General features: G+C 45.8%; 1 protein-coding gene across 1 annotated transcript in view; it reads right to left on the bottom strand.

The window, feature by feature from the left end:
• LOC311236077 (bifunctional UDP-N-acetylglucosamine 2-epimerase/N-acetylmannosamine kinase-like) overlaps nt 1-26,406 on the bottom strand; it is a 57,889-nt gene extending 31,483 nt beyond the window's left edge. The window contains exons 1-4 of the mRNA XM_084323673.1: nt 26,318-26,406; nt 25,310-25,447; nt 25,112-25,180; nt 24,074-24,097 (exon numbers count right to left, since the gene is read on the bottom strand). Of these exons, the coding sequence (XP_084179799.1) occupies nt 24,074-24,076 (3 nt within the window). The 5' untranslated portion in view covers nt 24,077-24,097; nt 25,112-25,180; nt 25,310-25,447; nt 26,318-26,406. The remainder of the gene's footprint in view (nt 1-24,073; nt 24,098-25,111; nt 25,181-25,309; nt 25,448-26,317) is intronic.
• Nucleotides 26,407-26,659: the final 253 nt, after the last annotated feature.

Below are 26,659 nucleotides of genomic sequence, written 5' to 3'. Positions count from 1 at the left end.
GGAGTCGTGGTAAACTGGGTGAACTGGAACCCCTGGGATGGCCGGCGTCGGCTGTGTGCTGGGGTTGTGGGGAGGTTGGCCATTTCGCTCGGTCATGTGACAAAGGGTGGAGGCCTCAGCGAACGTCCAGAAAGATGCAAGAGTCCAAACAGGGTTGCTGGGAATGTGGAGAGTTGGGACATTGTCAGAGGGGGTGTCTGCATAGGTCATAGGTTAATTAAGAACGAGGCAGGAATGCACAAGCGGAGCTAATAGTGCTCGGGAAAATAGAGTTATTAATAAGTTAAAATGGGAAGAAGGACTGATTGGAACAAGAAATAGAATAAAAAATATATAGAAGCGTTGGTACATTAGATTATGAGTGGAAGCGACTAAGATGGATGTGCAACTAACAGGGAGAGATGAAATGACTGACAGATGCATGAGCCAATCGTACTAACAGTTAATTAATAGACAAATCATGGGTTTTCCTTTTTGCTACAGTGTGTCTGATCAACTCTTGCTGTGGCAGTGAGGAAAACATAAGGGAGAATGGTATGGTGGACGATTTTTGATATCTCCCACCTGTGCAGCCTGGCCCGGCTGCACAGATTGGAGAGAGAGAGAAAGATGGTCACCGCAATGGCTCTTGTGGTCATGTGAACACTGAACCAGACGGTGTCAGAGAAGGGTTAAACAGTTGGGTTTTAGACAGGAACAATGGAACATATAATATTAGACAGTTAGAAACAAAGGACTATTTATAGTAGTGATTACAATACTTGATCAAAGGGTGGTCAAGGTGGAATTAAAAAAAAAAAAAAAAAAAAAAAAAAGAACAACAACAATATTATTATTTCATTACTTATTTTATTTCTTTTTGGATTTCTAATTTTGCTGTCTTAGTTTTGCGGGGGTATTTATGCCTCTGGATGATAGTTTAATTCTGTTGGATGGGTGTGTAGCATGTAGGCACTCACAGTTTTTTGTTTATTTTTAATTTTCTTTGTTTTTGGTTGACTATATTTTTTTTTTAGGAACTGGCTGGCTGGGAGGGTTCTCTCGCCGGTCAGGGATAGCAGGTGGTGGTGACACAGCGAGACTGGTAGGAGGTCTGATATAATGAGCTGGAAACTGAGGATGGACGGGAGCTGGTTCATGGTTTGTTTTCCGCTCATTGAGGCTCCAGATGTAGAATCTGGAGGGTTGTGTCACTTTTTGGGTTATGATAAGTGTTGGGGAAACATATTTCTCTGTCTATAAGAAAGCTCTGTAGGTTGTTGGTCGCAATTTGGCCAGTTAGTGTTCATGTCGGGTGCAGACATGTGAATTTGATGATTGACTTATGGAAGACTCTGCACCGGCTTGTTGAAAGCTGGCGGAGTGTGTGTGATGTGTGTTTAAAGGGACTGTGGTTTGTTGACCATGCACATAGGTTCTGTTGGTGATTGGCCTCGTCTAGAGCTGACTGTCCGGACCGGGGAGCTGTCGGGAAACGAGGTAATTGAAAGTGAAATGATGGTTATTCCACTGTCAAGGGTGGAGGTAGTTGTGTTGATCTTGAGATATTGAATCTAGTAAAACAGTACAGCACAAAAAGAAATGAGACAAAGATGATTTGATTGAATGCTAACGTAAGAAGCTGTGAAATACATAGATAATGAATTGGAGAAAAATGTATTGTCAAAATGCAGAACAGTAAAGATGTATCTGTGAAAATAAATGTTTCCAATCTATTGTGTGTTTTGTAAATAATAATCCAAAATGCAAAAAGGACAGAGGGAAAATCGATTCCTTCTGTGGAAAATCGGAGCAGTACCAGAGACCTGCATACAACGAAGAAAGAGGCGGTGATTAGCACAAAATACAACAAGAAGAAACAAAACGGTCAAAAACGAGTTAGCAGTAAAGGCCTTAGGAGGTTTAAACAGGGATAACTGACAGGGATGAAAGCAAAGGATAATTGAGGCCTCAGTGGTCTTTTTAAGGAGTAAAAATGATTTATGTTGCTTGTTTGAATTTCCCTCAAATGTTTAGAGTGTTAATATCTTAGTGGTGTGATGTATTAATCTTTTCTTGCAGAGTCCATTACACAAAATAGACATTTAAGCTAAGTACATGGATAAATATAGTCTTAAACGAAAAGAAGCTGAGAATGGTACGATCATCTCTTTGCATAGAGAGACGGACCTAGACTGGATGTCATAATAATAACTGATAAATGTGTATAACTGTGAAAGGAGGAAAAGGTAGGTGAAATGATGATTTTGTAACTGTACAGATGGAAAGGGGTTTTGTAGTTCGATTTGGGTAAATTTTGGATTTTTTTGAAAATTTTAGAAAATATTAGCAAAAATTATGAGAATGATTTTAAACATGTTTAATTTAGAATATTAATGTTGTATAGGAGGTTATTAAACCCCCTAAGGGTGGATTGTCGTATATTTCTAAATGAAAACATGAACATAAGCAACTATAAATGTACCAAATGATAAAACAGAGAAGTTGATTTGAAAGACAGGGTGATTAGAACACCATGTGAAGGTATTTCTGAGACCCTAGGGTAGAGGCGGTTGACTCCCCAGAAAACAGATGGCTGACCTTAAAGACAATAAAACTGACCCCTACCCTAAGTAAGGAATTTTCAGGTTACAACACGGCAGCTGCTGACTAACCCAGAGGTCAGAAAAGTGACACAGGCTATTTGGAAATCTCTCCTTACACAGAGAACGGCCACTAATTGAGAAAACAATGCAAAGCAATGATATACTAAAAGATTTAGCAATTTCATAAGTTACATATAGGCATAAACTCTTAGAAAACTATTAGAATAACTTAGTCACAATAAAGAAAAGAAACTCTTAAAGCTAGAAGGTAAAACTATACCGTATTGGTCAAATGTTCATCAGGAAAATAAGGTGTTCTATTAAAGAAACGGATATATAGGGTTTGTTATCTGGGCACTGTCTGGAAAAGTAGTCTGGTTCTTATCTAGACTATGTAAACCTTTTAGTCACAAGCATGATGTTGTATTACTCAGTGAAAAACGACCCTCTCATTAAGTAATGATTAAAGTGTCAGCAGATTCAAACTGTGAAAACCGTTGTCAGAAGACCCAGGAAAATTGTGTAACATGTGGTCACAGGACACCCTCAGACAAGTTCTGCTGGAATGTGACAGGAATAGGCAGGGTCTCCCCGTCCCTCTCGCTCTCTGTCTCCCCCTCCCTCTCTCTCGCCCCCTCTCTCTCTCTCCTCTGATAAAAAGGGCGAATGGCGACTCATGAGACACACGACTCACACCAGAAGGAACCTGGAGAGACACGCCACACACACCCGGTGACACTCAGAGGAGACGGAGAAGGATCCCTGCAGAGCCAAGCCGTGACACAGAGGGACTGAGACCCGATGACAGACGAAATCGCTTCGCATCAGGAGAAGCGCTGACACACCAGAAAGGACCTGAAGACCCAGAGACATGGGGACAGACGATGACAGAGATCGCATCGCAACTGGAGCGCTGAGAACCTCCACCGACGGAGAGAGGATCACCAACCGGAGCTTGAGAGCCGAGCCGGAGACTCAGAGCCACTGACACCCAATGACAGAAGATCGCTTCGCAGCAGGAGATCCTGCCACGGAGAGAGATGAAATCAAGCGCTCCTTGCTTGAGCGCTGAGACTGACGGAGACCCAAGGTTGTCTTGACAACCAGACCAGCGAACCACAAGAGAGGACTCGGTGTTGGCCATGGACAACCTAAGACAGCGAACAGCACCGAGAAACGACAACAGCCAAATGAAAGAGACGATGTACTGTTTTAATTCCTAAAGCTGTTTTATTAATAAACAACCGCCGCCCGTTGATTTTGACCATATCGTCAGTCTCCTCTTACTTGAAACCGAACATCTGAAAATACCTAAAACCATGCAGAGGAAAGGGTGAAATAGAACACTATACGATCAATGAACTTAGACAGAGATACATGAATTAAGAAGATACACTTCAGTTATTTATGACTTTGACAATACAGATTGTTATTTATGACTTTGACTTTACAGATTGTTATTTGTGACTTTGACTACAGATTGTTATTCATTAGTTTGAATATACAGATTGTTATTCATGGGTTTGAATTTACAGATTGTTATTTATGACTTTGACTATACAGATTGTTATTTATGACTTTGACTTTACAGATTGTTATTTGTGACTTTGACTACAGATTGTTATTCATTAGTTTGAATATACAGATTGTTATTCATGGGTTTGAATTTACAGATTGTTATTTATGACTTTGACTATACAGATTGTTATTTATGACTTTGACTTTACAGATTGTTATTTATGACTTTGAATATACAGATTGTTATTTATGACTTAAGTCTTAGACTATACAGATTGTTATTTGTGACTTTGACTATACAATAATAATAATAATATAATAATAATAATGCAGTATACAGATTGTTATTTGTGACTTTGAATATACAGATTGTTATTTATGACTTTGACTTTACAGATTGTTATGACTTTGACTTTACAGATTGTTATTTGTGACTTTGACAGATTGTTATTCATGACTTTGACTATACAGATTGTTATTTATGACTTTGACTATACAGATTGTTATTTATGACTTAAGTCTTTGACAATACAGATTGTTATTTGTGACTTTGACTATACAGATTGTTATTTGTGACTTTGACTACAGATTGTTATTTGTGACTTTGACTATACAGATTGTTATTTGTGACTTTGACTATACAGATTGTTATTTGTGACTTTGACTACAGATTGTTATTTGTGACTTTGACTACAGATTGTTATTTGTGACTTTGACTATACAGATTGTTATTTGTGACTTTGACTACAGATTGTTATTTGTGACTTTGACTATACAGATTGTTATTTGTGACTTTGACTGTACAGATTGTTATTTGTGACTTTGAATATACAGATTGTTATTCATGACTTTGAATATACAGATTGTTTTTATGACTTTGACTATACAGATAGTTATTTATGACTTTGACTATACAGATTGTTATTTGTGACTTTGACTATACAGATTGTCATTTGTGACTTTGACTATACAGATTGTTATTTATGGCTTTGACTATACAGATTCCCACTCACACCAGATTCCGACTGAAACAAGATTCCCTGGGACCATAGGATCCACAGCTGAGCTAAAAGGGTCAGAACCGTTATAGACTGCGACCAACTCCTCAGTAGTTTACAGTCGTCCTCACCAGGAGAAGTGCACTTTCCCAGGGTTAAGGCGCTGAGATCCCACCCCTCTTTCTACATAAACCTGGATACAGATTCACAGGGCACTGAGGGCAGTGTCACCAATGTAACCCAGTGGATTTGAAACTGGGACCATAGGATCCATAGGTGGCTGCACTAACCAGCTGAGCTAAAGGGTCTGACCCGTTAGCAGGTGCTGGTTGACTGTAGTTTACACTAACCAGCTGAGGTAAAGGGTCAGACCTGTTAGCAGGTGCTGGTTGACTGTAGTTTACACTAACCAGCTGAGCTAAAGGGTCAGACCTGTTAGCAGGTGCTGGTTAACTGTAGTTTACACTAACCAGCTGAGCTAAAGGGTCAGAGCCGTTAGCAGGTGCTGGTTGACTGACTCCTCAGTAGTTTACATAAGACATTTAGGGAGAATCAAATGAACAGTCTCGGAGGAGAAGGAGAAAAAAGTGGAGTTTGAAAAAGTTCATTAGGATCACAAGGATGACTTGGATATGACATAGCAACAACACATTTCAGATGTCATCATGATCCGACAAATTGTTGAGAAGTTCAATTCTTTATTTAGGCTACGGTATATTATGGTCTGGCCTCCTTGCTATCGTGAGACAAACATATTTGCAAAGTCTGGTGCAAATTGGACAAAGTGTTGACAAGTAACAGTTTGTGTTTTTCTCTGAACGTGGATTGGATCTGGCACCACGGCTGGTGATGATTGATGCGGTTTGGTCTGTCAACTATTTAAACGACACATCTAACCGCGGCGGTCCCTCGATGCCACTCAGCAGGTGTGATGAGACTCGCCTAAAGGCAGTGAAGCGCAGAGAGGATGATGTAAGACTTACATCATCCTCTCCTTTTTGCGAGGCCCCCCTTCCCGCAAGGCCCTTTTTCATCACAGACCTAAAATCTAGTTTTGCTTATATGCTTATATATTTCACATTAGACACGTTCCTGGCTCTGAGGCTCTGCAGGCAGCAGAATTGGTTTCAATGAGGGGAGGGGTTACAGCCAGGTAGCGTCTGTTGAGTTCATTGTGTGTGTCTGTGTGCGTGCCGGGGGGGGGGGGGGCGTGAACCGACTCATTGCCAGACGTGAGTGATTCGACTCACGCTCACGGCAATGAATCGGCTCTTATGAACGAGTCGCTCATGACCGACCCATCACTAGCGTCTGACTATTTCGCGCGTGCAGCATTGGAGGTTATGCCAGCCAAGATGAAGAGGACATCGTTCGGCAGATGGACTGAAGATGAAAGTTGTTGCATGTTAGACAGTTCAGTCAGGCTAGCCATCCCGGCTAAAGACAGGGACAGCTAGTTAGCTTTAGCTACGTTATAATATTAAGTGTGGTTCAGTCGGGATATAGCCATGATGATGTCGGCTAGTAGCTAGCTTATCTAAAGGCTAACTAGCGTTAGCTAACCTAGAGACAGCGCGTGCAGCCAAGATGAAGAGGATGGTCGTTCGGCAGATGAACTTCGTCAACTCCACGCGGTTGTCTCCATCCTCTTGGACGTTTGGTGAGTTTTTAATGCACTCTATTCTATTCCCGCCGTGGATATCTCTCTCTCTCTCTCTCTCTCTGGAGCCAAACTGGCCGACTAGCTGTTGTAGTACTAGTAGCTAACGGTGTGTGGCCTGGTGTCAGCACCTGTATTGCTTTTCTCACGTTGTACAGTTTTTCAGTGGTAGCCGCATAGCTTGCTTCTGCGTTAGCTAATGGTTAGCGATAGCCGGGTTGAGCTAACTGTTAGCCAGTTAGCTGTTTAGCTACGACGTTAGCTGCCGGCTGCGCTCGGCTGGGAACGTTAGTTTGATGCTATCAGTTAGCCTAGAGTTAGCTGTTAGCTTGTGCTACGACCATTGACATTAGCCGTGAGAATAGCAGGGGGTTCTGGCACTCTGACTACGACATCATCTTTGACAGAAGATGTAGTCGGGCCTGCACCATGACAAGGCTCCGGCCATAGCTTCTTTTTGTCCTGCCAGCGAGAGGCCTTTCGTCAACGTGGAGACCTGTGTTGCGGCCTTTCGCCCTGCGTTCCTTGGTGCAGGTAAGATGAATGAAAATGTCATGACATTACCCCACTCTTCCTTCCTTCCCCTCCCGAATATTTTGTTAATAACAATGTTTTTTTCCAGGCAAAACATATGTTACTTCACAACATTTGGAGATACGACATGTGCTGTGTGTGAATTGTCTTGGTCGTTTGTGTAGCTTGGGTAGCGTTGGGCCGTTGGCCAAAGATGTGTGTGGCCTGGTGTCAGTACCTGGCTAGCCTATTTAGCTGATGTCGGCCATTGGCTCCTTGCTGCTTTGTTTTCTCTGGTATAGACCCTCTTCTCTTTGGATTTAAGTGTTGATCTTTGTCCTTTTGGATCTATGTATATTCATGTTGCCTTTGTGAAGTTATCTTTTCCTTCTGTTTTGTTCTTCCATTAAAAGTTGAATATCCTTTAGGGGCTCAACTTTGCTTATCTCTCTCATACATGCTCTCTCTCTAACACACACACACACGACAAACACACATGCTCTCTCTCTCTCTCTCTCTCTCTCTCTCTCTCTCTCTCTCTCTCTCTCTCTCTCTTTCTAACACACACAGTCTGCCTATGGCGGCCTTTCTCAATGGCTAGGCTGTGCTCGCTGAGTCTGTACCTAGTCAAGGATCTTCAGTCACAGTGCTCAGGTATTCTGCCACTGTGTACTCTCTGTTTAGGGCCAAATAGCATTTCAATTTCTTTCCAGTGTCTCTCTCTCTCTCTCTCTCTCTCTCTCTCTCTGTACACTGTATATTGACTGTAGAACGGGAGCTCTCTCTCGCTCTCTCTCTTGCTATATGTTGACTGTATCATGCCCAGCCTCGGCCAGTGCTATTATTTAAGAATATGTTGACTGTATGAAAAAAAATAAAAATAAAAAAATTATATATATATATATATTTTTTTTTTTTACCTTTGGGGGGGGGGGGGGGGGGGGGGGGGCTCGCGTTTAAATCTCGCACAGGGCCTTGCATTTCTCCCAGGCGGCCCTGAAACTAATGTACCAGATGTTACCCTCACCCTACAAGCTAATGTACCAGCTGTTACCCTCACCCTACAAGCTAACAGCTGTTTCCCTCACCCTACAAGCGAATGTACCAGTTGTTACCGTAAGTGTTTCCCATAATGTCCACCTCCTCTTGCTGGGAACAATGACACAGTCTGCACAGCAAGATGCCAACAATAACTGAAATGCCATTCTCCTTAATCCTCCTAGTGTCAGTTAAAGCTGCAGTAGGTAACGTCAGAGAAATGACCTGCCCAGCAGAAGTAGAACAGACTCCCAGAGGCTCTAGCAGCTTTAAGCTGAATAAAAAAAAGAATAATAATAATACCAAATATGTCCCAGTCTCTGATGGGCAGGTGGTTTTCCACATTGTGTGTTGAAGGAACGTGATGGTGGCCTTTGTTGTATAACTCCACTTGGCAGGTGTTTGTTTGGTTATATCTTATTATCTGGTTATTGATGCAGGGAGCAGTTGTTTTTGGACAAGCAGATGTTTTTGACCAGCTTAAGAGGGGAAAGCCTCTGGCAGTCGGTGGAACCCCCTTGTTGCGCGTGAAAAAATGGATCTAGGGGTCAACATCTTATATAGATTTCCGGTAAACGCATAGTAAACAGGAAGCAATGGGTTACTTATGACTGCATTGTCCGATTTGCACCTAATTCTCCTGCTATAACAAGGTTTTTCTCACTGGGTCACTATTCTACTATAACAAGGCTTTTCTCACTGGGTCACTATTCTGCTATAACAAGGCTTTTCTCACTGGGTCACTATTCTGCTATAACAAGGCTTTTCTCACTGGGTCACTATTCTGCTATAACAAGGCTTTTCTCACTGGTTCTGAGTGATCTGACCTCTGACCTCACGCAGCACCTCATCATCCCATCATTACAACATAGAAAATATTGTGATATCCTACTGATCAATACAGGGTATTCAGATAGCCTACTGATCAATACAGAGTATTCAGATAGCCTACTGATCAATACAGAGTATTCAGATATCCTACTGATCAATACAGAGTATTCAGATATTGTACTGATCAATACAGAGTATTCAGATAGCCTACTGATCAATACAGAGTATTCAGATATCCTACTGATCAAGATATACTACTGATCAATACAGAGTATTCAGATATCCTACTGATCAATACAGAGTATTCAGATATCGTACTGATCAATACAGAGTATTCAGATATCGTACTGATCAATACAGAGTATTCAAATATCCTACTGGTCAATACAGAGTATTCAGATATCCTACTGATCAAGTAAGAAGCATTTTGTATAAAAGTATTCTGTACTTCTGTATGACAACTATTAAAGAAACTTGAAACTTGAAACTCAATACCGAATGTTCAGATATCCTACTGATCAATACAGAGTATTCAGATAGTTGTTGCACCAAACTGTATAACCCCGGCTACAAACTAATTACAGAAAAATGCATGAAGCGGATGAGTTACTTGTGAACTCTTTATCTGATTTGCACCAAACTTGACAAACTCATACATTTGAAGTAGCATCACCGTTGTTGATACATGAAACATGGACTTACAGCCTGGGTCTGTTGAGACTCCAAATCCAAAGCACTTTACAGTTTGTTCCTCACATTTTACACATTCACTATCACACCAAATCAGGATAGGTGGGAGATGGGTTTCCCCCGGCCATTTGAAAACGTCACAGGCGCTTTTTCTTGCTGGCCAAGAGACATGTCCGTGAGTTACAGGGCCTGTGCTACAGACCGCTGTCATTGTAAAGGATAGGTGATGCAATGCAGTAGAGACAATTTATCTTCTACTCTGCTCCCTACCAGTAGTGTATATTGGGTCAGAGCCTCCTCCTCAGGGTGTTTTCAGAGTCTCCTCCTCATGGAGTTCAGAGCCTCCTCTGAGTTTCAGAACCTCCCTCTCAGTGTGAGAGCCTCCTCAGAGTTTCAGAGTCTCCTCCTCAGAGAGTCTTGGTCCAATGAACCTTTTTCAATTGTTTTTACTCACGTTGTGGTCTCTCTGGGAGAATCGCTGTCTTCTCCTCTTACATGAAGAGCAGAATTGACAGGTTTTTATTCCCAGGCTCAAGAGGCCATTGAAGCACAAGCGCGTTTTCTTATTGGCCAAGAGACATGTCCGTGAGTTACAGGGCCTGTGCTACAGGCCGCTGTCATTGTAAAGGATAGGTGGTGCAATGTGGTAGAGACAATTGTCTTCTACTCTGCTCCCTAGTTGTGTATTGGGTCAGAGCCTCCTACTGAGGGAGTTTCAGAGCCTCCTCCTCAGGGAGTTTCAGAGCCTCCTCTGAGTTTCAGAACCTCCCTCTCAGTGAGGGAGCCTCCTCAGAGTTTTCAGAGCCTCCTCTTCAGAGAGTCTTGGTCCAATGTGTTACATGAACCTTTTTCAATTGTTTACTCACGTTGAGGTCTCTCTGGGAAAACCGCTGTCTTCCCCTCTTACATAAGGAGCAGAATTGACACGGTTGTTATTCCCAGGCTCGTCATGTGTGGACCCGTGTCTTTGTAGACCGGCTCCCTGCTGCTCGTCCCAGACAGCAAGGGGAAACGTTGTGAGGCTCTTTCTGGTTGGAAATTCGCCGTCACTGTTCTCGGGTTCTTTGCGAGCATATACGCTGTTTATGAAACCAGCGTATGGTCTTACGAGACCGATGAGCGCCGGCCCAGGGTGTTTTTTCAATGATTGAATATGCTTTGTGGGCCGGCGCGCCTTGGTTTCCCAACATCATAAAAACAGAGTTTTTTATGCGGACGGCTGGGAAGGAGATTTTTTGTCTCTACCGAGCACCAGTGCACTAGGTTAGACTTGACGGCTCACGTACATCTCCGGGGGGAGATGACGGAGTAGATCAAACATTGACAGGGGGGGTTCACGCCTTTGGGTGGGCCACAGAAAGCAGTGCGTTCGCGTACTGACCGTCTTGGTGGCGCCCTCTGTGATGTTTTGCATCGACACGCGTACCTACCCCCCTCTTAGGACTGGGGGCCGCGGCGTTACTAGGGCACGGGACTGGTCCTGATCGCGCCGGACCGGATCAGTTTAACCTGTTGTCCGCCGGGGCACGGACAGGTTCTGGTTCCCCGAGGGACTCTGTGCTTTTCCGGGGGGGAAATGCCAGGTCGGGCCGGACGTCACAGGGGTTGATGTCATGAATGTGTGTGTCATATACATGTCACCTTGAGTTGCCCTTAACAGTGGAATGCATTGGTCCATACTGTGTTGTACCTTTTTGCACGATGTTAGGGGGTTGGACCTTCTCCATTTGTTTCACCCCTCCCTCCCTGTTAAACGGGGGATGGGAGGGGGCTGTCGGGGAGGCTGCTTCTGTCAACTCCTCTATGCATCCCTGTGTAGGTCCCAGTCCACCAGGCCCAGGTCGGGCCTTGCCCTCAATAAACCTGTTGGCCTGGGTTAACCCTTTTAAAATCTGAAACGCTTGAACTGCATTGTATAGCCTGTGTATACACGCAGTTGTGTTTCTGGGGTTTCTTAGTGGGTTAAGGGAGCACCCACCTCCTGTTATAATATACATAGGGGGGTGGTTGTCTCCCCGGTGTGTTGGTAGCAGAGTCGACTCTCAGGTTGAGCCCGGGTCTGACCCCGGCTGCCCGAGAGTATGCCCCCGCATTTTTCATGACGACTGCCAATTGTGTCAAACTCTTTCTCTGAACCTCGACCCCGCGGGATTAATAATTTTTGCGGGGTCAGGGCTTGTGGAGATTGTGACATGGTGCACAGCATACCGGAACACCCTTTACCCTTTCCGCCGGGATGCTGTTCTTAGAGTAAGCCCCTTAGGCGCCTGTCTAGTCCGCAGTGCTCCGGGTGCAGGTCGAGTTCTACTCTTGGGACCTGTCAGCCTGGATTGAGGGATCAACCTCCTTGGAGGGTTGTCTCCCCGGCGCGCCGGCTGGCCCCACGTTATAGTGGGGGGGGAAGCCTCCTTGGGAGAGCTTCGGAGCGGCGTGCCAAGGGGAGAAGGGCCTTCAACTGATTTAGGCCCTGTCCGATACGCTGGCGATGTGGTGTCACCAGTGACCGTCTGGTGGGGTCTCGATGCCACGGCCTCATAGACCTCACCAGGCCCCTTTTTCGGGGGGTCCTAGCCCCGGGGTGGCCTGAGGCTGGGACCTCCTCCGCGCTCCGCTGCTACGGCCTTGCCACAGGGTTGGGGTTTTGACTCCGACCCCGTGATGTTGGGGGCTGTGACGGGGGTTTTGCTCACGTCGGTTCCCTGGTGGCGTGTGGGATGCGCGTCTGTAGTCGTAGTCGCGGGCCCTTCTAAACAAAGGTAAGTCCCACGGTCTGCTCACCCTGTGCGTTTGAGGCGCTAAACCCTCTTCGCACAGTCAGGGTCTGATCTCCCTCCCGTCCCTCGCTAGGGGGGGGCGGGGGGGCCCGGATCCTCCCCGGTTCTGATGGTTGTAGGGGACCTCAGCGGGTGCATCTGTCGGGCTTACGCTCTGCTCAGCTCTTGTGTTCCAATAGAGCAAAGCGTAAGCTATAACGAAATATAACGAAGGTTATCTTATAACCCTAGTTATATGAGTAATAGCGAGCGCTTTGCTCTGACTCACTGAGGACCCCAGGGTCTTCCGTTTCGGCGGTGAAAGACTGGGGAAGGAGCTGTTGTATGGCCATGACCCCGCTTTATAGGAGCGGATGTGGGAGTGGTCAGGCAGATGTCGGCAGGTACACGAGGTGAAAGCTTTCATTTAGGATATGATTAAAGGGACAGTTCCAATAGAGCAAAGCGCTCGCTATTACTCATATAACTAGGGTTATAAGATAATCTTCGTTACTATACTCATACTAGCCTATACTGCAGTGCTATGCTATGTTATACTGTTATGCTAAACTGCAATATTATACTAAACTGTGCTATACTGTCTATTTATCTTTTCTTTGTACAACCTTTTGAAGTGAAATATATAGAACTCTTTTCATCATTCTGCAAAGAGATCCATAGTTTGATACCTATAACTTAGGTGCACCTTTGTTTTAAGGTGGTTTGTGCAAATTGGTGCTTAAAATTGAATTTCCTTCTGCTGTCATCTGGACAGGGAACGAACAACCTCTGTATATTTGCTGGTAATACTCTGCATTTTGCTCTAAACAAAACTAATAAAGTCTGTATTTCAGCTAACTCTTTAAGTTTCAATAGTCTGGATTTAATAAATAATTCATTGGTATGTTCTCTTGAATCTACTTTGTGAACTATTCTTACTGCTCTCTTCTGTAATATAAATAATGGCTTTATGTTGCTTTCATACGTGTTACCCCACACTTCCACACAGTAACTCAAATATGGTAGGATAAGTGAACAATATAATATTCGCATAGAATTATAATCAAGCACATTCTTTGCCTTGTTCAAAACAAAAACACTCTTGGCTACCTTCTTTTTTATGTACATTATGTGAGGCTTCCATGTCAATTTCTCATCCAACATAACACCCAAACATTTGAACTCAGATACTCTTTCAATATTAACTCCGTCTATACATAATGCCACATTGTCCTCCTTCTTTCGATTAGTAAATAATCATACATTTTGTTTTTTCCAAATTTAGGGATAACTTATTATACGCATACCCCTTTAAGACCCCTTTAAGACCCCTTTAAGCCTTGGCTGAGCGTCTCAAGTGATGGTTAAGACCCCTTTAAGAACCCTTTAAGACCCCTTTAAGACCCCTTTAAGACTCTTTAAGACCCCTTTAAGACCCCTTTAAGACTCTTTAAGACCCCTTTAAGACCCCTATAAGACTATTTAAGACCCCTTTAAGACCCTTTAAGACCACTTTAAGACCCCTTTAAACCTTGGCTGAGCGCCTCAAGTGGACATGCGGTTAAGATCCCCAGACTGATATGTGACGCTTCCTTCTGCTATTGTGAATATTGCCGTTCTTTGCTAGTCAAAGAATAGTTTCCTACTGTTGACTTACACACCTAGATACACACTTCATCACTACACCATGACACCTTCCAAAGTAGAAATCAGAATCTGGTGTATATTTTTCTATATGCTTGTATCTTTGTTGGCTATACTATGTTATTTGATACTATCTTGTCTAGCACAGTCTCTGGAGCGTAACAGTAAGAAGCATTTTGTATGAAAGTATTCTGTACTTCTGTATGACAACTATTAAAGAAACTTGAAACTTGTATATTACATTTTTGGTATTATTGTTCTTCTTCTTCTTCTTCTTCTTCTTCTTCTTCTTCTTCTTCTTCTTCTTCTTCTTCTTCTTCTTCTTCTTCTTCTTCTTCTTCTTCTTCTTCTTCTTCTTCTTCTTCTTCTTCTTCTTCTTCTTCTTCTTCTTCTTCTTCTTCTTCTTCTTCTTCTTCTTCTTCTTATTATATTATTATATTATTATTATTATTATTATTATTATTATTATTATTATTATTATTATTATTATTATTATTATTATTACTATAAATAATAATACTGTTATTAGTATTACTGTTGTGAAGGGCCAGATTAAACCGAATATATATATTTATTATATATATATATTTAATTGTATTTGTATATTCTCTAATATTCCCTGATATCCCTTGTATATTCCTTGTACAATATGCATTGAATATCCATTCTAGCCTACTGAACATCCCATAATAGTCTCCATTCTACTATTGGTCGAGACCTTGGTGCCAGGCTGCCATACCCCTCAGACCCAGTTCAAACGTACCGCTCAACATGTACGAACAAGTCCTAGTTCCGCGTAGGAATCTGGCTACCGCACCACTAATGGGACTATTTGTTCATAGTGCGTATATATACTGCGCTACTAAAGTAGGACTTCCTTTTCAGTCCAGTTTCTTACCCTCCAATAGAGTCACAGACGTAAAGCCTCCCCGCGACGCCACGTGTGGGAGTAAGGCCAAGTTCGGCTTACCATCGGTATTGAGACATCGTGTATATTAATATTTGAATAGTCATATTTGGCACTATATCGTCGAGTTGGACGTAGTCTATTAAGCTAATAATAGTCTGTTAATATATAGTGCTTCGTGCGGTGAGAATACTACCGTAGTCAGTACCCCATCGTTTCGGGCAGAGAACTGGCTGCTTATCCAGGGTGGTTGACCCCACGTGAAGCTGCACCCGAGGAGCCCCAGAGCCGACGAGCGAGTGGACCTGTATACCGGATTATTCTACCGACGACAGCCCGCCTTCCCCGGCACGGATTATGCTTTGTATACGTTGATTATTCCATGGATAAAGACCCCCGACACTGCCGTGTGTTGGAACCCCCCCCCCCTGGAGAGGACGCAAGGTGAGGAGACGCTCTGCAAGACGAGGTCGCTTCACGTCTCTCCTCCGTGGACCGGAGGACGCCGGCCCACAAAGAGTCCACCTGCTTTCATCTGTGGTCCAAGGATCGCCGGCGCATTGAACGGCACTACAGTGGGTTCACCTGGGATACCCTTGGCCGGATGAGGCAGCCGGATTCTACCCCCCCCCCCCCTTCCTACTCCTGTCGGCTTACAAGCGACCGGATTAACCCCCCCTAGTGTATCCAGTCTATAATCATTAAAGTACCATTGCTGTTATTCCTTAACTATTCCAGGTCGTATATGTACCACCTGCGCCTTCAGAGATTGGACATTCTCTATTGATATACCGACGAATACTCTTGCCATAAAAGTGCATACTAATTCCCATTCATAAATGTGATTGATTTGATTAAGTGCTTGCTCTACACACCATCGCTGTGTAGAAATAAAGACCTATTTCTAATTCGTACATTTGTGTTGGATCCGTTTCATCTACGTGACAGTGTTCATCATAATATATTTATGCCGAGTACTGGGTGGCCGAATATTAAGTACAAAGGTAGTGGTAGTAAGTATCATATCTAGTAATACAGTCAGGGAATTGTACCCCTCAGTTACAATTGGTCCTTCGAGCCGGATGGTAATTAGTGTAATATTAATATAGTATTATTAATATTGAAATGGCCTATGATGAACACTCCACGAAACGATCCTCCTAACCAACGCCCGCAGCGCGAACGACGGCTCCCTCAGTACTTAGAGGCTTACGCTGTCAGTCAACAACCTAGTCTTCTACTAACAGTAAACGCGGTAAAACTAGAAAGTAAAAGTATGTCTAACCCCAACGCCCAGACTACCCCGACCATAGAGGCCCCTACGGGTTCTAATGTAACTGACCAAGTTCACGGTGGGGACCAGTGGGAACCAGACATGACTTCACACCCCGCCAGTACTGAAGAAGTAGTCCCCGATGAGTCCCGGGAGGAATACAACGCTACCGAGACAGAACTCGGCACGGAAGAAGACGGGGAGAGCACCGTGGAGATAGAGCTCCAAGGCTCCGCAAGGAGTACCCCGAGGGAAGGCTCCCCTATACAACCGCCTTCTCCCAGCGAGGCAGAGAGGACCCTACAGCAGGCCTTCCTCATCAGCCTGAACGCCGCTGCTGAACGCGACCGACTGCAGATCCAGCAGCGGAGCGAAGAAGAGCATATACGTCTAGAAATAAGACGCATTCAGAGGGAAGAGAATGTGGCCCGAGACCGAGCAGACAGCCAGCGAGCAGCTGCTGGTGCTCTACGGGACGCAGAGCGCGACAGACAGCAAGCGCAACTAATAGAACAGCTGATCAGACGGACAACACCCTCTCCCTCCGCCAGAGGCTCCAGGAACTCGTCTAGACACACCTCCAGGGCGGCATCCCCTAGCCGAGTAAACAACCCTGAACTTGACCAACAGACGAGGTCTATACCCCCCACAGACCACCTCCCCCCACCGGTCCAAGCGAGACCTAGCAACCGGGAAGGAGCAGCATATCCTGTGGAGAGGCTAAACCAGAGACTACAAGCACTGGATGACCTAACTGAAGACGAAGAGGAAGAGGAGGAGAACCACGCCCGACGACAGCACAGTACTCTACCGGACCAGGAGGTCCGGTACAGCCCAGGCTATACTCCCGCGGAGCTGCGCTACAGACCCCCGACTCTATACACGGGTGAGCACGACGCACGACCCGCACCGAGGAACAGCACCTGGACAAGCGGGCCATGGTACACTGCCGGTACCAGCCCATACCAAGGAGCGGGAGGAGACTCGCCTAGGAGGCCTCTCCCCCAACGCTCGCCGATGTATCCACAGTCAGCGTCATACATTGGCACGCCTATGGTACCCGACTTCACCCAAGAGAACCGGGCCCAGTATACAGAACTCCGCATGTGTCTGGAGACCATGTTGGTGGATGTATCGGATGAACGCCACAAATACGCCATCCTACTGAAGCACTTAAAGGTACCCCGCGCACATAATATAGCGCTCGCCTACGCGACTTCCACCACCCCATACACAGCAGCGCTGGTAGCATTGGACCAGAGGTATGGGCGCATATGGGATTACGTGATCCAGGAGATCCGACACATCGACCGCTTACCCACAGCAATAGACAATCGAGCACTGGACGACCTGTCCATCAGAGTGCAGTCCCTGGTAGGGATGTTGGGAGCGCAGAGAGAGAAGGGGAGGCATGAACTTTACGCCAACTCAAATGTGGAAAGGATCTTGGAGAAGCTGCCGCCCGCTCGACAGGAGCGTTTTAGGCGACAGAGAGACCACGAGACCCGAATGGCCCCGAACCGAACCTCCTCGATCTAGCAGACTTCCTGGCGAGAGAAGTCAGCAGCCTACGGCTAGATACATTCGGACGGAGCACCCCTGGCTCCAGAGAAGGAACCAGACGACTAAATGATGGAAGAAGATCGGTGACTGTGATGCACCAATCGGAGTCAGTACCGAGCAGCAGGAGCCACAGTACCCCCTCCAGAACGGAGAAGTGGAAGATAGTGTGCCCCTACTGTGAGAAAGAACACTGGCTAGCGCAATGTGACTCCTTCCCCAAGCTGAACGCGGAGGAAGCAAGTCAATGGATAAAGTCCAACAAGCGCTGTTTTCGCTGTGCGCGCTCACACATGGCAGCCGAATGCCGCTTAAAGAAAAGGTGCACCAAGTGCGATGGAGCCCATCTGGACATACTTCACGACAGTACCAGACGGCGCCCTTCACCCGCACCATCCAGCAGCAAAGCGAGCGTCATGTACATCGATCCCGCCAGCAGCAGTGGAGCCCGAGTACTCCTAAAAGTAGTGCGTGTGACACTAAGCTACCAGAATAAAGTCCTGGACACTTACGCCGTCCTCGATGACGGGTCCGAGAAGACCCTTCTGCTCGCCTCCGCTGCGGCCCAGCTAGGGCTGCGGGGAAGCGAAACCCAAATGACAATTCGGACAATAAGACGAGATTTGAAGACGATAAAGGGCGAGAATGTCTCATTCTCTATCGCAGCAAGCGGCCAGCCTGAGCGACGGTACCAGATTACAGACGCTTTCACCAGCCAAGAAATAGGACTGTCGCGGTACACATACCCCGTCGCCAAGCTGATGGAGAAATATGCACATCTGCGCAAGTTACCGATCCCGCTCATAGACAATGCTATGCCGACCCTGTTGATAGGCTCCGACCATGCAGACCTCATTGTCCCGATAGACCGGGTTCATACCGGACCCCGAGGCTGTCCTGCAGCAGTCGAGACCCGTTTGGGATGGACTCTCCAAGGCCCGCTCGCCAAATCTCTCAACCGAAGTACAGCCACTAGATGTCTCCACTCCCGAGTAACGGAGGGAGAAACCGCACTCCTGCAACACGTAGAGCGGCTATGGACCTTGGAACAAATGCCCTTTAAGAACGGAAAGAAAGACATTCGCTCTAAAGATGACATTTACGCCATTCACCTCCTCGAGACAGGGACCAAGAGAGTCCCGGTCAACGGCGTGTTGAGATACGCCACGCCACTCCTGCGGCGAGAAGGAATGCCTACTTTCCACGCCAAGACAGACGCCACAGAACGGTACCTGCTGAACACGGAGCGGCGCTTAGCCAAGAACCCCGCCCAAGAGAGTGTATACCGCGCTGAGATTGAGAAGCTCATCACAGCGGGACACGTCACAAAGATGGACATTAAAGAGGCTGACCAGACCACTGAATCGTGGTACGTGCCTCACCACAAGGTCCATCACAACGGTAAAGACCGCATAGTATTTAACTGCAGCTACCAGATCGGATCCCAAAATCTGAATAAAGAGTTACTGCCCGGTCCCACACTCGGCCCCTCCCTACTCGGCGTTCTACTCCGCTTCCGCCAGGAAAAGGTGGCCATCAGCGGGGACATTAAAGGAATGTTCCTGCAGGTGAGATTAGTAGAGGAGGACAAGCCCCTGTTACGGTTCCTATGGAGAGAGAAGCCAGGAGATGAGCACCCAGCCATCTACCAATGGGAAGTCCTCCCCTTCGGAACGACGTGCAGCCCCTGCTGTGCTACATTTGCACTACAGAAACATGTAGCAGAGGACCCAGCAGCGGACGAAGAGGTCCGACACAGCGTAAAGAACAGCTTCTACGTAGACAACTGTCTACAAAGCCTTTCAACCCAGGAAGAAGCCGAGGCTCTCCTGATTAAACTCCGCGCCTCATTGATCAAAGGCGGCTTTGATCTCAGGCAGTGGGCCAGCAGCGATCCGCAAGTACTGCGCAGCCTCTCCTCCGAGGACAAGGCAGCCAGCAGCGAGACCTGGATAGCTACAATCCCGGGAGAAGCCCAGGAGATGACCCTGGGATTGGTGTGGCGATTCAAAACAGATTCGCTTCACTACAGACACAAGCCCCTGACTACGGAGCAGGGAAGGCCGGCGGCAGCGCCGACCACCAGACGGAGTGTGTACACAACACTCGCCCGACAATATGACCCGCTAGGATGTATTCTACCGTACACCACCAGGGCAAAAATGATTGTACGAGCATTGTGGGACAAGGACCAGGGCTGGGACGACCCCATTCCCACACACCTAGCATCCACCTGGAGAGAGTGGGAGATGGAGCTCCACTCACTCCCAGGCGTTAATATGCGCCGAAGCTACTTCCCACCCACGGTGAGGCCAGAGACATGTAAAATGGACTTACACGTCTTCAGTGACGCCTCAGAGGTCGCATACGGATCAGTAGCCTACTTGCGGGCCCAAGAAAAGGGGGGAGAGATCTACACAGCATTTGTCCTCGCCCGCTCGAGAATAGCCCCACGCAAGCAACAATCTATCCCACGTCTAGAGCTCTGCGCAGCCCTAGCCGGAGCGCACCTAGCCACGCTCATCCAACGTGAGCTCACAATACCGGTGTCTAGAACAATCCTGTGGTCAGATTCCACGACAGTACTCGCCTGGATCAAATCGGACTCATGCAAGTACAAAGTCTTCGTGGGAGTCAGAGTCACCGAGATTCAAGACTTAACCGAAGAGTTAACCGGAGAAACAGAGTGGCGCTACGTTGATACAAAACAGAACCCAGCTGACGTCATCACCCGGGGGATGCCCCTGGATGACCTCACCCGTCGCAATGTCTACAGTGACGGCCCCGCATTCCTAAGACTCCCGGAAGGACAGTGGCCCAGGCCTATCCCGAGGGAAGCAAGTCCAGAGGAGGTGGAAAATAAGAAGTCTGTGTTCTGTGGATTGAGCACCGTAGCCTCCACCGACCCTAACATAGACGATTGCACATCCATAGAGAGTGCACAACAAAGAACATTCCTGCGGTACCACCCGGAGTGCAAGTCCCCCGCTGATATGTCAGCAGCTAACTACGAGGAAGCAGAATTGCTTCTACTGCAGCGAGCCCAGAGAGACTCGTTCCCCGATGAATTGGCCTGTCTACAGGGAGGAAAGCCCGTCCCATCCGACAGCAGATTAATTCATCTGGCCCCCGAGAGTGACGCTCATACCCTCATCAGAGTGGGTGGTCGCCTACGCAGAGCCCCCAATCTACCGGATGACATTAAATACCCGATCGTATTGAACAGCCGACACAAGGTCACAGAGCTGATTATAAAGAAATACGATGAGGATGTACATCACGCAGGAGCAGAAAGAGTCTTCGCGGAAATCAGACGTCGTTACTGGATCCTACAAGGAAGAGAGGCGGTACGACGCTTCCAGCGAACATGTCTAGACTGCCGCAAGTGGCGCGCGCAGCCCAGCATACCAAGGATGGCTGACCTTCCTCCATGTCGCCTCCGAATCGGTGACAAGCCATTCCACTCAACGGGTATGGACTGCTTTGGCCCGCTGCACATAAAGAAAGGAAGAGGAACCGAGAAGCGGTGGGGTATTGTATTCAAATGCATGACCACCAGAGCGATAGACATCGAGCTTCTCCCGACCATGAGCACAGACTCATTCCTTATGGCCTTCCGTAGATTCACATCACGGAAAGGAAGACCGTCTACCCTATTGTCCGATCATGGGACAAACTTCAAAGGCGGCGAAAGAGAGCTGAGAGAGAGCTTCCAAGCTATGGGCCCAGAACTTAAGACCCACCTCGCTCCGGCACAGGTTGATTTCCAATTCAACCCCCCAAACGCACCCCACTTCGGTGGCACTTGGGAACGAGAAGTGCGCTCCATAAAGACAGCCCTGTACGCAGTACTTGGGGCCCAGACTGTGGCGGAAGAAGTCCTAATGACAGTCCTCACGGAGATTGAGGGAGTACTTAACTCGAAGCCCCTCGGATATGTCTCCAGTGATGTGGCGGATATCGACCCAGTTACCCCCAACACACTCCTGATGGGGCGGCTAGATCCTGCATTACCCCAGACAATGTACCGGCCTGAAGAAGCGAACGGCCGACGAATGTGGAGGTACAGCCAAGTATTAGCCGACAAGTTTTGGAGCAGTTTCCTACTGCACTACCTACCGTCTCTACAGACCCGCCAGAAGTGGGTAAAGGAGAGAGACAATTTGACAGAAGGAACAGTCGTCATGATTATTGATCAATCACTGCCCAGAGCTATGTGGCCGGCCGGCCGCGTAAGCAAAGTGATCACCGGTGCCGACGGCAAGGTCCGAGCAGCTGAAGTGCTCGTCCAGGGTCGCACTTACACCCGTCCCGTGGCGAGGCTCATAGAACTGCCCCGACTCCCAGACACAATCGATGATGACCATGACCCTATAACCCTATGACTTTGTGAAGTTGACTGACCCCTACAGCAAACCCTTATGTGTAAATAGACAACGCGATTAATCTGTCTCTGCTTAACTGATTGGGTCTGGGACCAATCAGGGGGTGGCTGTTGTGAAGGGCCAGATTAAACCGAATATATATATTTATTATATATATATATTTAATTGTATTTGTATATTCTCTAATATTCCCTGATATCCCTTGTATATTCCTTGTACAATATGCATTGAATATCCATTCTAGCCTACTGAACATCCCATAATAGTCTCCATTCTACTATTGGTCGAGACCTTGGTGCCAGGCTGCCATACCCCTCAGACCCAGTTCAAACGTACCGCTCAACATGTACGAACAAGTCCTAGTTCCGCGTAGGAATCTGGCTACCGCACCACTAATGGGACTATTTGTTCATAGTGCGTATATATACTGCGCTACTAAAGTAGGACTTCCTTTTCAGTCCAGTTTCTTACCCTCCAATAGAGTCACAGACGTAAAGCCTCCCCGCGACGCCACGTGTGGGAGTAAGGCCAAGTTCGGCTTACCATCGGTATTGAGACATCGTGTATATTAATATTTGAATAGTCATATTTGGCACTATATCGTCGAGTTGGACGTAGTCTATTAAGCTAATAATAGTCTGTTAATATATAGTGCTTCGTGCGGTGAGAATACTACCGTAGTCAGTACCCCATCGTTTCGGGCAGAGAACTGGCTGCTTATCCAGGGTGGTTGACCCCACGTGAAGCTGCACCCGAGGAGCCCCAGAGCCGACGAGCGAGTGGACCTGTATACCGGATTATTCTACCGACGACAGCCCGCCTTCCCCGGCACGGATTATGCTTTGTATACGTTGATTATTCCATGGATAAAGACCCCCGACACTGCCGTGTGTTGGAACCCCCCCCCCTGGAGAGGACGCAAGGTGAGGAGACGCTCTGCAAGACGAGGTCGCTTCACGTCTCTCCTCCGTGGACCGGAGGACGCCGGCCCACAAAGAGTCCACCTGCTTTCATCTGTGGTCCAAGGATCGCCGGCGCATTGAACGGCACTACAGTGGGTTCACCTGGGATACCCTTGGCCGGATGAGGCAGCCGGATTCTACCCCCCCCCCCCCTTCCTACTCCTGTCGGCTTACAAGCGACCGGATTAACCCCCCCTAGTGTATCCAGTCTATAATCATTAAAGTACCATTGCTGTTATTCCTTAACTATTCCAGGTCGTATATGTACCACCTGCGCCTTCAGAGATTGGACATTCTCTATTGATATACCGACGAATACTCTTGCCATAAAAGTGCATACTAATTCCCATTCATAAATGTGATTGATTTGATTAAGTGCTTGCTCTACACACCATCGCTGTGTAGAAATAAAGACCTATTTCTAATTCGTACATTTGTGTTGGATCCGTTTCATCTACGTGACAGTGTTCATCATAATATATTTATGCCGAGTACTGGGTGGCCGAATATTAAGTACAAAGGTAGTGGTAGTAAGTATCATATCTAGTAATACAGTCAGGGAATTGTACCCCTCAGTTACAATTACTGATCTTATTATTATTATCATCATCATCATCATCATCATCATCATCATCATCATCATCATCATCATTATCATCATCATCATCATCATCATCATCATCATCATCATCATCATCATTATCATCATTACCATCATCATCATATTGTAATTTATCTTCATAAGCTTTGACTTACCATTAGCTTGAGAGATCATGATGCCTGTGGTAAAAAGAAAAAGGTGATAGGTAGGACAATAAATAAATAAATAAATAAATAAATAAATAAATAAATAAATAAATAAATAAATAAATAAATAAATAAATAAATAAATAAATAAATAAATAAATACACAAATACATAAATGATAGCATCTGCATCAGACTCAGACATTGTACCATGCAATAGTACATCACTAAAGCTCACATTTACTCACTGATCTACACTGCCCTGCAGAAGCTAACCGCAGTAATAATAATAATAATAATAATAATAATAATAATAATAATAATAATAATAATAATAATAATATCTTAGATGTATATAGCGCCTTTCAAGAGACCCAAGGCGCTTAACAGGAGGGGGCAGCTACGGGAAGGGGATCAGGGAACAACGTAACAACAAAGTCAAAAATAAATAATTAAAATCAGGCAGAGTCATTTACAAATTTGGTGAAGAGGTGGGTTTTGAGTTGGGATTTGAAGGAGTGCAGGGATGTAGCACTACAGATGTTTGAGGGAGTGAGTTCCAGAGGGTGGGTGCAGCAACAGAGAAGGCTCTGGGACCTACAGTCCGCAGTTTGGTGGTGGGATGGAGAGGAGACCGGAGTCAGAGGACCACAGTAACTACAATCATTTTCAAAATGTTGTTATGAGTGAAATTTTACTTCTCAATATCTGGTGTATCTCGTGATAACGTTTCAGAGTTCAATCTTGCTCTGTTTTACAGAAAAGGGTATAAAGAATTGCAGTAACTACAAAATCACTGGAATAGAAATAGAAATAGAAATACTTTTATTATCCCGAGAGAAATTTGACCATAGTCAAAGAACTTTAAAGCCATTTCTCTCAGTTTTACTGCATAGTTCCTGCGGTTAGCTTCTGCAGGCCATGAGTTCCTGCGGTTAGCTTCTGCAGGCCAGTATAGTTCCTGCGGTTAGCTTCTGCAGGCCAGTATAGTTCCTGCGGTTAGCTTCTGCAGGGCAGTGTAAACGGGACAGAATGTAACAATACTTACTCATGGTCCCCAAAAGCAGCAAAGGTAACATCATCTCGCGCCCCGTTCTAACCAGCTCAGGAGTGAAATCTGTTGGCACATAAACACACAAACATGGCACATTTGATTGCTCAAATTGAATGAATAAAAAAAGATTGTTAACAAAACTCCTGTAAAATATGCTACTGTATAACAGCTTGTCAACAGCAAATCACCCACCTGTTGGCCAGTGTCCTCTCTCTCTCTCATGGATACAGGGATCTGTGATCCTGGAGGTCGGTCAGGTGTCTTTTATAGGCTGGAATGTCACAGTACCTCTCTGGTTTCACCTGTTGGAGAACTACTCCACGACGATTCCTGTCAATGAATCAAACAACCGGTTTCCTCATACTTCCCATCAGACAGTTTAACAAACACACAAAAGAAGGAGTAGCCTATACTGAATATCGTGACAGCTGTGATCTGGTCCTAGGTGAGAGTCTGCAGGCCAGAGCAGGGTATACGTGCCAAAGATAAAGGGGGAGTTCACCCAAAATGTAAAACAACATATCCCCCCTTTACCACATATACTTTACTGCATATAATCCTCCTATATACTTACTTATACACAGGGGTGTAAAGTACTTGAGGAATTGTACTTCGTTAGAATACTTAAGTACTGTTTTGGGGGATTAGTACTTCACTCGAGTATTATTAGGTTTATATACTTGTATGGGGCGCCAGGGTGGCGCACCACATAGCTGCGCTGCAGTGCAACGCGGACGTCCCGGGTTCGACTCCCGGACCCGGAGACCTTTGTCTTCCCCCAAGTCTTCTCCCAAAACCTTCCTCTCTGTCGGGCCTGTCCGAAATAAAGCAGTAAAATGCAAAAAAAAAAACATTAAAAAAAAAAGTTTGTATAGGCCTACTTGTACTTTTACATTTCAGAGAAAAAAAACATACTTTTAAAATGCAGACCTACAAAGTACAAATCTCGCAGGGAGGTCCAACCATTTTAATTAGTATATTTGTTTCTCTGGCCGAACTAACGTTAACGTTATTAACTTATTAATCCTGCGGCCACACTTTATTTAAAAACAGCCAATCAAATCCCCATCAATGGAAAATGAATCTGCCCATACCCATGCTGATTGGTCCTTGTGTGAGCGTATGCTTGGTTTCATTCCAGCCTTGCCTAAACACCAGCTGATGATTTCACTAATTGGCTCACCTCTTCAACTAACTCACCTGGTGCAATGTGTAGTTAAAATAAAAACTTGGCCCAAGATGGAATGAGTTTGAGACCCCTGGTCTATCCCTTGCAATAAAAAAAAGTTGTAAACTTTTTTACTTTTACTCAAGTGTGTTTGTAGCCATATAACTAACTATGTATGATAGCACGTACAATGATGATGAACACACCCAACCCTCCGCTCCTCAAACCCACGAATGCAAAGAATGGACTTGCGTTCTTGGGGAGAACATTCCTGCTAGTTGTTCTCGGAAAAATGAACTTGCACGGTCACAAGCATACATAATTCAGTTTGAGATGGTACATTCTTAAAATATTAAGATTAGGTTAATAAGATT

Source organism: Notolepis coatsorum, assembly GCF_963971535.1.
Source record: "Notolepis coatsorum genome assembly, chromosome: 10".
NCBI classification, from domain to species: domain Eukaryota; kingdom Metazoa; phylum Chordata; class Actinopteri; order Aulopiformes; family Paralepididae; genus Notolepis; species Notolepis coatsorum.
Note: the sequence above shows the minus strand (reverse complement) of the source record. Positions and strands in the feature narration are given on the sequence as shown.